Source organism: Mesitornis unicolor, unplaced genomic scaffold (assembly GCF_000695765.1).
Source record: "Mesitornis unicolor isolate BGI_N332 unplaced genomic scaffold, ASM69576v1 scaffold14850, whole genome shotgun sequence".
Taxonomy (NCBI): Eukaryota; Metazoa; Chordata; class Aves; order Mesitornithiformes; family Mesitornithidae; genus Mesitornis; species Mesitornis unicolor.
In genome coordinates, this window is record NW_010157695.1 from 6773 (window position 1) to 19551 (window position 12779).

General features: G+C 42.1%; 1 protein-coding gene across 1 annotated transcript; it reads left to right on the forward strand.

Moving 5' to 3' along the window:
- Nucleotides 1-10334: 10334 nt before the first annotated feature.
- Nucleotides 10335-12644, forward strand: LOC104538028 (ventricular zone-expressed PH domain-containing protein homolog 1-like; the record flags this gene model as incomplete). The annotated part of the gene is made up of 2 exons (XM_010181076.1): nt 10335-10472; nt 12429-12644. Coding segments are annotated over exons 1-2 (354 nt in total), but the record flags the coding sequence as incomplete, so codon positions are not given.
- Nucleotides 12645-12779: the final 135 nt, after the last annotated feature.

A 12779-nucleotide genomic window follows, 5' to 3' on the forward strand; every position in this document is an offset into this window, starting at 1 on the left:
TTTCTTGGTTCTCTGTGTAATAACACCAATTTTTATAAACACCAGGAGAACTTTTAAGGTGCCTGCACTGGGTGGCTTGAGGCAGCCTTGCTGCTGTCCTCTTTCATGCCATCTTGCATTAGATAAGATTTAATTGGCTTTTCATTAATGGTGTACAATGAATCTGTCAATGAAGAAGCAGAAGCAAAAGCATGAAGGTATGGCTATGTCAGGTTGTAAAGGGTGCTGCTGGCATGGCAAACCTCTGCAGGAAGCATATGGATAGGAAGGGATTGAAGTGCTGAGTTTGGAAAGGCCACATTGCTGCCTTTCTCCATGGGAATGGCATCAGTTGTCTTTCAATGCTTGTTTGGGTCTCTCTCACCTGATCCTTGCGTTGCTGCCTTTCTCCATGGGAATGGCATCTGTTGTCTTTCAACGCTTGTTTGGGTCTCTCTCACCTGATCCTTGCTTTGCTGCCATATATCCCTATCCTGTAATTCCCTAAGAGGATGGGCTGAGAGATTTGGGGCTGTTCAGCCTGGAGAAGAGAAGGTGCTGGGAAGACCTTATAGTGACCTTCCAGGACTTGATGGGTCCTACAGGAAAGGTGGGGAGAAACTTTTTACAAGGGCAGGTAGCGACAGAACGCGGGGGAATGGTTTTAAACTGGAAGAGGGGAGATTTAGACTGGATATTAGGGAGAAGTTCTTTGCTGTGAGGTGGTGATGCCCTGGCCCAGGTTGCCCAGAGAAGCTGTGGGTGCCCCCTCCCTGGCAGTGCCCAAGGCCAGGTTGGACGGGGCTTGGAGCAGCCTGGGCTGGTGGAGGTGTCCCTGCCCATGGGGGCTTGGACTGGGGGGCTTTGAGGTCCCTTCCAACCCAACCCACTCTGTGATTCTGTATTCCCCAGCCTGCTGCCTGTCTTGGTTCTCTTTCTGACTGTACAGATAATTCTGGGAGCAGAGTGGGAGATATTGTGTATGGGGACTGCTTTCTGCTGCCCAACCTCGGGACATTAAGAGAATGGGTTGTCTGAGAAGATGTCAACACCGGTCTTACCTGCTCAGCATAGTCATTAGAACAGCTTTTCCATATCAGTCTTCTTCAGACTGTCATTAGCTGCACCTGTAGTTGTGTCTAAGTACAAAACCAGCTTGTGGTTCTACTTCTCCTTCCACATGAAAAATTAAAAGATTGTCAGACACTGGGGAAAATGTTACTTTGGTGCTATTAAAAGTCAAAAATAGGCTTGCAGTGAGTGAAAGAATCAACCTCTTAACTCCTACTGTACAATGACTTAAGTAGTTATTGGATGCACAATTAAAATCGTAGACTCTCATTTATGCTCTCCTAGTTAAACCCTGCTGCCTTTTGAAACATTTGTCTTTTAAATCTCCTGCTTAGAAAGCAATTTTAGTGACAACATTTATGTCCTGCTAACATGTTGCAAGTTTTTTACAGCCTCATACAGGTATGAGAGAAGCAAGCTGTGTTCTTCATATGCATAGTAAGTTAAAAGGAAGATTGCATTTTATTTAAAACAACAACGATGACTTTCTTAATATCATTCTAAGCGTGTGTTCCCCCACCATTATTGGATGGTTGAATTATTGAATACAAATACAGCCAATTTTGTATTTGGTTGTAGAGGCCATGATGGAATAAACAGGAGCAAAGAAAGCTGTTTGGAGAATTTGCCATCAAAATTGAAGGCTCCCATGACTGAATACATCCTCTATGGAACAGATATTTTTTTTTGAACTGCGTAATTTATAAATCCTTTCAGTGGTCCAAAAGGACAAAAGCCGTAACTAGAATGGTACAAACATGCCTCCTCGTGACCTTTGGTGGTTGGTTTGTTCCCAGTAGCTGACTAAGGGTGCCTGACCAGTTTGTTGTTCTGAAAGTTGGTTCATTTGATATGACTTTGGCCGTTATTAGAAAAACATCAGTGCTGGGACCCTCCCTGTGCACATTTGCTCCCAGGCTCTCCCAGGACCAGATCTATCAAGATCCTTTGGGTCTGCGTGTGGGGTAGGCTTTAGTTATAGCTGATTAATTGCGACTCTGGAATTTATTTATCAAATAAGAGTTGAGGGGAGAATTACACAGACGTGCTTAATGCAGCAGGCAAGCATGTTCAGCTTGTGTGCAGAATGCCTCCGGAATAATTTGGAAATAATTTCTCAGCTACAGCTGCCAGGCACTGGAGGTGTTCAGATGGGTCCTGAACTGGTTCCAGTTACACTTTCCAAGGCTGAAGCTCTGTCACTTGGTGAGATGCAATGGGTGTCACCTGCAAGGAGGCATTTCCTCCTGTGTCCTCCTCTCTGCTGAATTTTCTTCTGGCTAATGTTCCTCCAAAGACCCCGAAAGGGTCCAGCCTTCTTGCCAGCCTCTGAGAAGAGGCCCCATAAGTAATATTAACTTCTGCAATTTCCTCGTTACTCTTAAGCAAGTTATTAATTAACTGAATGTAACCACTGGCTGTTGATAAATCCTTTTAACTACTTCAAATTCCATATCAAGCTCAGAGCACTTTTCACTCCAGCCTTTGCTGAAGTTAAGCTTTGTGAAGAATTAATTCCCAGCTGGTTTTGAGTGCCAGAGTTGGGGAAAACGGAGAGAAGATATTTGTTTGCTTGATTCCACATGACAACTCCAGGGTAACTGAATAGACTGTACGGTTGGTTTGACAAGGCTGCGCAGCCTCGCATACCAGAGACAGGGGGATGGAAGGGGGACTGACAACTGAAATGGATTTGATCAGAATTTCTCTAAAGAGCAACAATTTGCCTTCAATTATTAATTGTTTTCAGAGGTTTCCCTTCTAAGAGGTATGAATAACTAACTTAAATATGCATTCGTGTAACATTTTCAATAATGAATAAATGGCTGCATGGAGAGAAGTTGAGTAGCAGATCCAAACATTAAATAATGGAAGAGGTTTTTGAGAGCGTAGGAAATGTACTTTTTAATAGTGTGACTATTACTGGTTTTCCCTGTGAATGCAGGAACTGTGGTGGTTATCTGTATAAAGGTATTATAATGATGTTTGTGAAAAACGTTGTACGATATCTTGTCGGAAAGGAAAAGCTTATTTCTGTGTATGGTGGTGTGTGGCAGCGTGTTCATTAACCCTGCTCTTGGCTCATCCTGGGGCTCGAATGTGCTTCCCTTTCCTCCTCATGCTCAGGAGGTGCTTTGCTCTGGTCCGATTTTCACTTCCACAGCGGCATTCTCACCCTGTAGTCCTTCTGAATGCTCTGCCCTGTTTAGTCTTTCACTCTCTTTAATCAGAAATACATATTTCTATATTTTGTGTGATTTTATAGCAAATTCTTTTTCTGTAACATTGCTACAGTCCTGAGAATTTGTCACAGATAGGAAATCTTGTTAAGCAACACTTGGCAAGGGCCAGCTTTTGACAGCATCACCATGACAATGAGTGCATTGGTATTTGTTGCATGAAGCAGTTTATCCCATATTAGCAGTGTGTTGTTTATTTTGGCATAATGTTTTAATATCATGAAGATATTTAGAAATGGAATTCTTACAAATCTGTGTTGCTGGTGTTAAAAACCACTAAGTCTTATCAAGTGTTTAAAGCACTGGTATGTTCTGAAACAGCAGTCAAATGTAAGTCTTTGTGATTTCTTATATACTGAAAACTGTAGAAAAAAAAGATCTCCACAACACATAGATTATCAAATATAAAATCTGTATATAAAATTTGGTCAAGTTATAAACTGTTTTAAAAGTAGCAGTTGGCATGTTTATAAGTACATTCTTACCACTCTGCCCCAGCTGGGTTCTGCTTGTGTTGTGCAGCCAAAATTGCCTCGGAGATCTGCAAAATCTGGTTCATTTAAAGCAGCATCTGACCCATAAAACCTACTAATTCACTTATCGCGGGGGAGAATATTTACACGCTGGTTTGCATGAGGATAGTGGTACAACCCTGCGATTCTGGTAGAAGAGATGGATCTTAAAAGAAATTGTGTAATTCCTCTGGTTATTTTGCAGTTGCCTCCAATAAGAATATTGCTTCCGTTTGTGTAAGAACTGGATGTTGAGAGCAAGTCAGTTCACAGGACAGCAGCAAGGTGTTTCATTAGCAAAAACACCCCCAAAATATTTTTAACCCTAGCCTAATTAATAGACTTCATAACTTATTGTTTCATCAGCTGGTCCAGCTCAGCAACCATGGGATTTCTAGAGGACGTGAAGTGTGGAAACCTGCCATGACAGAAAAAAACCAGAGAGGCCCGTAGGAAACAATGGTTGTCTTGTGGGAAGGGTTTAAATATATGCAGCTGATCCCATGGGAACTGCTGTAGTCTATTCACCCTGTGTGAAAATGATGCTCTTTCAATATAATCTTTAATCCTTTTCTTTCACTGAAAAATGTGAGAACTTTATTTAAAAGTTTTGAGAGAGTGCTCTATTTCAGTGAGTAAATGCTTTTCAACTACACTAATAATTTCATTTATTTTTATAACATGGAGGAGTGGAGGGCTTCTGAAATATCCTGCAATATTCTGTCTATAAATCGCGTATATGAATGTTCTTGGGAAAGTTTTGGGCTGAAAATAGCCAGGAAATGTGTCCAGGCTTTCTTTTTTTTCTTTCCTGGAAAGGTGCATGTGGGCAGTGAAGCATCCAGCAGTCTTGGAGGTATTACAAACTTCTGTGACTGTTTGAGACATAACGTTCTCTAATTTCATAAAACAGATTTTTCCTGTGAGGTAGAGAGAGGAGGATTTCAGGAGAAGGTTATCCTATCACATGCACAGAACAAACGTTTGCTTTAAAGGCTATTCTAATCTTCTCCTATTCATGGTAGAGTGAAATAAAACTTAAATATGCAGTTGTTGAAAATGTTTGTCCCCACTCCTGGAGAAAATGGAAATCTAAACCTCACGCTGTTCAATCCATGCACATGTGAATAACATCGCAGACTCCCTCAGGAGTTAGAAGAGCTGCTGTTCTGTTTGTGTTTTATAGGGCCGTACCCTAAATATTAAAACCTGTCTGGTGAAATATTGTTATATTCCTGGGGGTATCACGTAGGATATACTTTATGGCCTGCACACAGGGTGCTGAAAATGCAAAGAGTTACTAATACTGTTTTGTTTTTGCTTCCCTATAGCATCTTTCATCCACGGCATCCAAAGCACTTCATACAATCCAGTGTATTAAGCATGGCAACATGTCTGCGAGGTAAGGAATTTATTTTCTTTTCCTTTTTATAGATAGAGTAGTCAAAGCATTGGGCTGTGATTTGCCCGAGGTGGCCATGACAAAGCAAGATCTCTGGCCCCACAAACCTTTAACACAAGTCTCTGCATTTAAAGGGAAGTCTCAGATCACCTTCCTCTCCTGTGTAATTTACTTGACACTTACATCTAAGTTACCTTTTCTTGAACCAGTTTATGCCTTTTAGATTTCTTTCTTTAATATTTCGGAAAAATGAATATTACCTTTTGTTTATCGGGTAAGTGTAGGGAGGTGGAGGTCAGATGCCTTTCCTAAGTAACAAGAGATGGGACAAGAGGAAATGGTCTCAAGTTGCTCCAGAGGAGGGTTAGGTTGGATATGAGGGAAAATTTCTTCACTGAAAGAGTGGTCAAGCACTGGCAGGGGCTGCCCAGGGCAGTGATGGAGTCACCATCCCTGGAGGTGTTAATAAACGTGTGGATGTGGCACTTCAGGACATGGTTTAGTGGCCATGGTGGAGTTGGGTTGATGCTGGACTTGATCCTAGAGGTCTTTTCCAACCTTAATTCAATGCCCTGTCCTCTGCATGGCTCCAGCAAGGGAATGATTTGCACGGTCTGTTGTCTCTTGATGTATTCAACCACAACTGTCCCTGATGGCAGTGGGTTATGGGTTTTGCTGTAGATACAGATTAGCTCAGGACTTGGTACTGTGCACACTTGACCCCCTTCTGAAGGGCAATGTCACGGGAGCTCATGTACATGATTGGTCCAACAATACAGTAAGGTTTTAATTGCCTCTTGCTTTGCAATGAGCAAACCAGAAGATACTATAAAGTTCACTTAACATGAACTCTAGGTGGCCTGCATTTCCTAAAATTCCTCAAGCATAATGATGATTTTCTCAATTTATGTCGCTTAGCGAGGAACTAGATTAATAATGTCATTACACAGTTCTTCGAAGGTTGCAATTTTGTTTTCAGTGGGATAGCACCATCTGGTAAAACCAAGCAACCATACTTTCATTTCAAGTCCTTTGAAAGTTAAGGAAATTATTCTAATTTCTTGTAGACTTTCCTTCACTGTAAATTTAAAATTTTTTATCCTCTCTGCTTTCTCTTTGATTTAAAAGATTATTTTTTTGTCCTTCTAATGTCATTCTGCAGAACCTGAGTTCCTGATAAAACTGTAAGACTCAGTCTTTCAGCTCAAAGTTCAATTGGCTTTTGGATGCCCTTAGGTCCAACTGCCCTTTTACATGGAATTTTGATTGTTAATCTTTTATTATTGGGGGAATTATTTTGCAAACAGACCGATTCAATTGCTCCAAGCTCTGAAACCTGTCAGGCTAGCTTTTATTCTGATTGCTTCTGATAAGGAGCTTTGGTAAGAATGCGGTGCCTCCAGCAGGTCGAGGGACTCACCTTGGAGGGGAGCAGCTTCAAGGTCCCAGGGAGCGCGTGGCTCTTTCAGCAAGTCATGAAAAAGGGAAATTAGGTGTTGGAAATCAAAACTTTGAAATAGATGTGGGGCTGCACCACGAACCGGTGGAAATGGCCTGTTTAAAGTGTCTTTTTGTTTCTCCCTGCATAACGATGAGTTTTAGTTAGTTACAACACTGGAGTCACTGTGTTTTGGCCACAGGAAGGAATGGATCCCTGCTACGACTCCCCCAGACACTGTGTTGATCAGGAGCCATGCAAGATTTACAAACTTTAGCAAGACCTTTTGCCTTTTTTCCACTACTTTTGTACACAGGACGCAGATATGTCTGCTCTGACAGATGCAGTAATCTTTGTCCTATCTGAGTGAGAGGATGCTGATAGGTGATGCGAGGTCAAGCTGATGAGACATCTCAGGAACCACATCCTTAAGCAATTTTATCATCCAACCTAACTCTCTTTTAAAAATATGGTTTTTTAAAAGATAGCTTTTTAGAAGACACCAATATTACTCTTTTCCTCAGTGCCAACTACCTCTCAGTAGGACACAGTATAATCTTGTAGTGAGCAAGGAGATGCTTAAAGGCCCATTCTCTCCTTTTAAGACCTATGTGAGAAAATTATTTCCAGCACTGTTACATAGTGTAACTATTAAGAAGATTTGCTATAATTCCATTTCAAAGAGCTTATAGTAAGTAAATGTTTTTCTGTATTGTCCCGTGTGTTGTGGGTAGGACTCACATAAAAAGTGTCTGCTCATCAGGTAGAGCAGGGCCTTTTTAAGAAACTCCTCTTCTGCAAGGGCACATTGAGCACAACAGCATTTGCGAAAGGCCAGGAAGGGGCTGCTGTGTTTTGGTGCAGCTGATCAAAGGCAGCGATCAAATAGATCTTCCTTCCTAGAGGGTTTTTCAAAATTACGTGCACAGATTTTGTTGTGCTGCTCGTGAGAAAAGCCAAGGCAAACTTCAGACCCTCTTTTGTGTTCATGTGAAGAGTTACAGAATGATAGCATTTATTCCTCTGGACAGAGAATCTCTGCTGTAGCAAGCCTGCTCACCTGTTCTTTTTTTTTCCAACAGTGTGAGCTTACCAAGAGTATTATTTTTACCTTCTTCCCAGGGAAGGATAGCTTTCCACTAACACAGAGAGTTCTGTTTTCTCTATTAAAAACAACTGCCCTCAAGTGGAGCAGGCTTTGTATTTTGTCCCAGAAACAGAGCGTTTCATTCAGCGATAAGGCCTCTCTGCATTTGAGTTCCTTCAGTCACCTGATGGAGCCACTGGTAACTTTTAGGCTGCTTTAGCCTGCATTCCTGAGATGCCTCCTTCCTGGCACCGCTGTGAACAGCCTCAGGTCCCTGCTTGCCACCCGCTCCCTGACTTCCCTGTGCCCTTGGATGCTGCTGGGGTAGGAGGGGAGTGAAGCAAAGGGTCAGGCTTTGCCTCCAAAATCACAAGCTTTGTCCCTGGAGCCATCACTGAGGAGCTCAGGAGGAATCATGAACAGGTAAAGGAAAAAAGAATAAACCAGTCTGCAGCTTTCTGAGCTTTTATTTTTGAATTTGGGAGTTGCTGAGTGTGAGCACGATAGGCCCAGACTCCTCTGTGTTCACACCTTCCCCTCCAGGTTGGTGTCTGGTGATTTAAACCATAGCAATAGTCGGGAGGATCTTGTCCGTCAGACTTCGGGGTTTGCAATCTTACTGGCTCTCTTCTGCTTCTGTCCTGCTGCAAATAATCAAACTGAAAGTCCTGTGTAATGATATTGACAGATTCAGGAAAATTAAAAAAACCTTACCATCAGGCTTATGGCAGGTAAGTGCAAGGTGCTGACTATTCTGTTAAAATAGAGATTGCTTCATTGAGTTATTTCCAGAAGGTTCTCAGTGTTTTGTATTGGTTTTGCTTCTTATTTGGCATGTTGTACTTTTTTTACCCCCTGAAAAATAGCATAAAATAGAGTAACAGGGATTAAGGATACTCTGTATCTCAAATGATAATTACAATGAACCTGGTTTGACTAATATATGTAAAATCTCAGACACTTTCCATTCCTCTATACAAAGGTACATTTGAGACACAGACTAGGTCATTTAACTGATGTGCACAAACAGAAGCAGACTGATGTAGTTCTAGCAACTGCTTTTCCAGTGCATAATATTTGAAGCTAACTCAAACTCTTGAATAAATGAATATCATATTTGGAGTATGTATCTACCTCAGTGTCATAATTTGGTCGGCTAGATAGTCATGTATTTCTTGTATTCCTGCAAAGACAGCCACCAGTCGCTAGTCTGAGACTTTCTTGTTTAGATTGTTACATACCCACATATGATAGATGTGTAATTCCTTTACAGTTAAGTATGTTTATTTCAATTCAGAAAGAAGTTTTGATTCACAAAACCAGCACCTAATGGCAGCCTACTTCACAGTTTCTCATGGCTATGTGTCTTCATGTCCCCTTTGGCTGGCAAAAGCTTTTGGCCACCGTGGCTGCTCTGAGTGCTGGTGAATGTCCTCTGTGTGGTTCACTCCTGTCTTGGTAGGGTCCCAAACAGCAGATGGCCCTTGTCGTGTTCCTGCTGGTAGGGCCACCATAGAGACCCTCGGAAGACTCAAGGACAGACATTTTCCACCTACATGGATTTGTACCTGCCTTGGTGAAGCCCAAGGAAGGTATCCAAGCCCCGTGGGGTGTTCTGGGCCTGAAGGATCCTGTGCTGTTGGTCCTTTCCTCATGTGCACTGAGACTGGCCATGAAGACCCTCACTTCAAGGTGTTTGAGCACAGCGACCCATAGCACGAAGCAAATCCTGGCAGTCTTGAAATAACAAATAGCACTTCTGAAATGTGGAAAACCCCAAACTTCTCCTATATCTAAGGCAAATGTCTCCTCTGTGGATGTTTTAAGCACCAGGGTTTTGGGGTACAAATGCAGGACTGTCCTCTCCGAGTATGTGTGTGGTGCCCAGCCTGGCCCTACTTGGCTGGGCCTCTGTTGAATTCCCAGCCAAAGAGAAGTGCATAGTTTCAGCTCAGCCAAGTGTTTGTTTTACATGAGTTGAAAAGACTGCAGGGATCATTTTGGCAACAAAACTGACTGTTTTTCTAAACAAAAATAATTATCTTCTCGATCTTGCTAATAGTGCATTTCTGGAGTCAAGACACAACAACCCAAAACCAAACAGAGTGGCTTCACCCACCTCTAGCTCTGCTCTGCTGCTGATTGCAGAAAGGGGGTTTGTAATGCTTATCAGTTTGTCCAGCCACCATCCTGCTCAGGTGATACACATTAAAAGGACAAAAGCTTGTCCTTATTTATTAAAAGTTACGTATTGTGTAGCAAATTTTAAGCTATTGAGTGTGTTTAAGGGTAAAAGGTCCTTCAACATGCAGTTTGTTGTACGCACTTAAGGGTGTCACTGGGTCAGGGGATCCTGTGTACTATACCCATAAACCATTTAAAAATCTCTGCTATCTTGGAATATGACCCTCAGTGCATTTGCTAATTTTGCCCCTCCTTTTTTTTTTTCCTTGTCCTCGTAGATTGGAGACAAGGAATTCTTAAAATGTGGCCTAGATTTAGTCTTGGTATTAAATTGATTGCTGGTCCATGGGATTGTTGCCATTCTGTCCTCATCTGAGGCGTTGATGTCGGTGGATGCAGAGGTCCGGCAGCCAGCACAGCCATGCATCAGCTCTTTGGGCTGGTTTTGGCCCAAAAGGACCTCTCTCGTGCAGGGGATCTTTTCTCCTTGGAGGATGCTGAGATCGAAGGAAGCCTCTCAGAAGCTCTTGAACAAATAAGAGTAATTAGTTCATCTGCGGTAAGTGAAACGCTGTCCTTAATCATTTTTCACGAGACTAAATGTATAAATAAAATATTGTAGATGGGGACATACACAATTTAAGTTTCTAAAAAAACCTCAAAAATACCAAGAAAGTGTAAGATTTAAAAATGTGGTAACCAAATCCAGTTACCATAAGCTGGATTTCCTTTAAAGATATTACACGTTCATCTATATCATAATTTTTATTAAATAGTTATTTAAACATTAAAGATTAACAGGAGGCTACAGGTACACTCTATGTATAGTGTGTATTCTGTTTGTATCAGAAGAAATTTTGAATGATGGTAGGATCACCAATTTTGGTAAACACTTTAATACTGTACAAGAAGAAAAAAAAGCTTTTTGTTCTTCCTGCTTCCAGTCTGGTGAAGGGAAGGGAATGTACCAGTACATAAAGGGTGGCAACCAAGAAGATGGAGACTCCCTTTTCACAAGGAGTCCCATGGAAAAGACGAGGGGTGATGGACACAAGTTGCTTTGGAGAGATTCCGACTGAACTCCATAATAATTTTTTTTTCCCATGAGATCAATCAGACGTTGAACAATCTCCCAGAGGAAGTGGTGAATTCCCCTGTGCTGGTCAGTGTTAAGAGTCAGCTTGACAGGGTGCTGACTCATCTCATTTAAACTGTACTTTTACCTTGAGAGATTGGACTGGATGATCCTTGTGGTCCCTTCCAACCTGGTATGCTATGATTCTATGAAAAATCTTTTTTTGAGCCTTAGGATATGCAATTAGCAACATGTACGTGTTCTCACAACTGCACTTTTCTGACACTTCATATAGCACATGATTTTAGAAATCCATTTTGGCAACGTGCAAACCTCTGAGTCTGGGAGCATTGATCACAGCATCGCTGGTTCAACAAGAACCGACTCGTCCATCAGCACACACTGCACGCTGGCTCCGTTTTGGAGATTTCTGACAGCAATTACATCTGCGCAGCCTTTCAGAACATCAAGCAAGTTATTTTGGCCATTGCATCTGCTGCTTGTGATGTACTTTGACTCACCTAACTGCAGATTATCAGGGATTTTACACAAATTACCCCTAATATACGTTGTTTTTTTTAAACAAGTGTGTGGATTTTCCTGTCACACCGAGCAAAGCTCAGAGAGGGCCAGCCTTGAATAAAGATAGGGAATTGCTCTGAGATGGACCCAAATGCAGTGGTTTCTGCTGTGAGACACTGTCCTCCCACTTCTGCAAAACAAACTGGAATTTGGCTGCAGGCCTTTAAAAATGAACACACTTTATCCAACAAAACCAATGTTTTTTTGAGTAATACTTCAGTCTGTCTTCCCTTCGTTACTTTTTAGGGTTGAATAGCATAGATTACATCAAAGGTGATTGTGTTTCCTGGGTCTTTTAAGTGATGGTGAAGTGCTGCCATTTCATATCCACGTGGCATCGGTGTCGGTGATTGCGTGGGATTACAGGATTTTGTCATAACCCCTAGTTAATTAACTTTTATTCCTGTTACTTTGATGCTAATTGAAACTAACTGTGTTTACATCAGGGACTGGACATGATGTGAAATATTTGGGACACCACATTTAGCTCTGCATGATGTTGATATAACAATTCCAGTTTCATTTAGGACGATTATGGGAGAACACATCTGTGCGTGTGGATCTGAGGCGTGGAGCTGTAATCCCTGGTCAAGAAAGCCTTGTTTCTAGACAGAGTACAAAAAATCATTTGATAACATAATCCATACCTTTGTAATACTGAGAACTGAGGCCTAAACCAGTGAATTGTCTGTGGGCTGACTAACTGCTGTGTTTAATCACACTGAATGTTCATTGTAAAGGTGGAAGTGAGAAAATGGATGCTGGAGAGTTACAAGAATTTGATGTTTTCAGGCTAATTTTGTGTGGTCCTTGGAAAGGATGGGTATTAATTGGCAAATGCCCTTTCTCCTGAACCAGGACTACCAGACCAACGACAACGACCAGGCAGTGGTGGAAATCTGCATCACGCGCATCACCACGGCCCTCAGGGAGACGGCGTCCATCGGGCGGCACGGCAGGGCTCTGGTGGCCCTCTGGGAGTCCTGTCTGGAGCACAACCTGCAGCCCTCGGGAAAGGACGAGGACACGCCACACGCCAAAATCGCGTCCGATATCATGAGCTGCATCTTGCAGGTAAGACTGAAGGCAAGGGAGGGCAGTGCATTCCTTGGCTCTTTGGTTTTATCTTTTCAAATGCAGTTGTGCTTTGTTTTCTGAGGTTGCGTGGGAGTGGTTGCTTTTATTTAATATCAAGAATGTGCCGCCAAT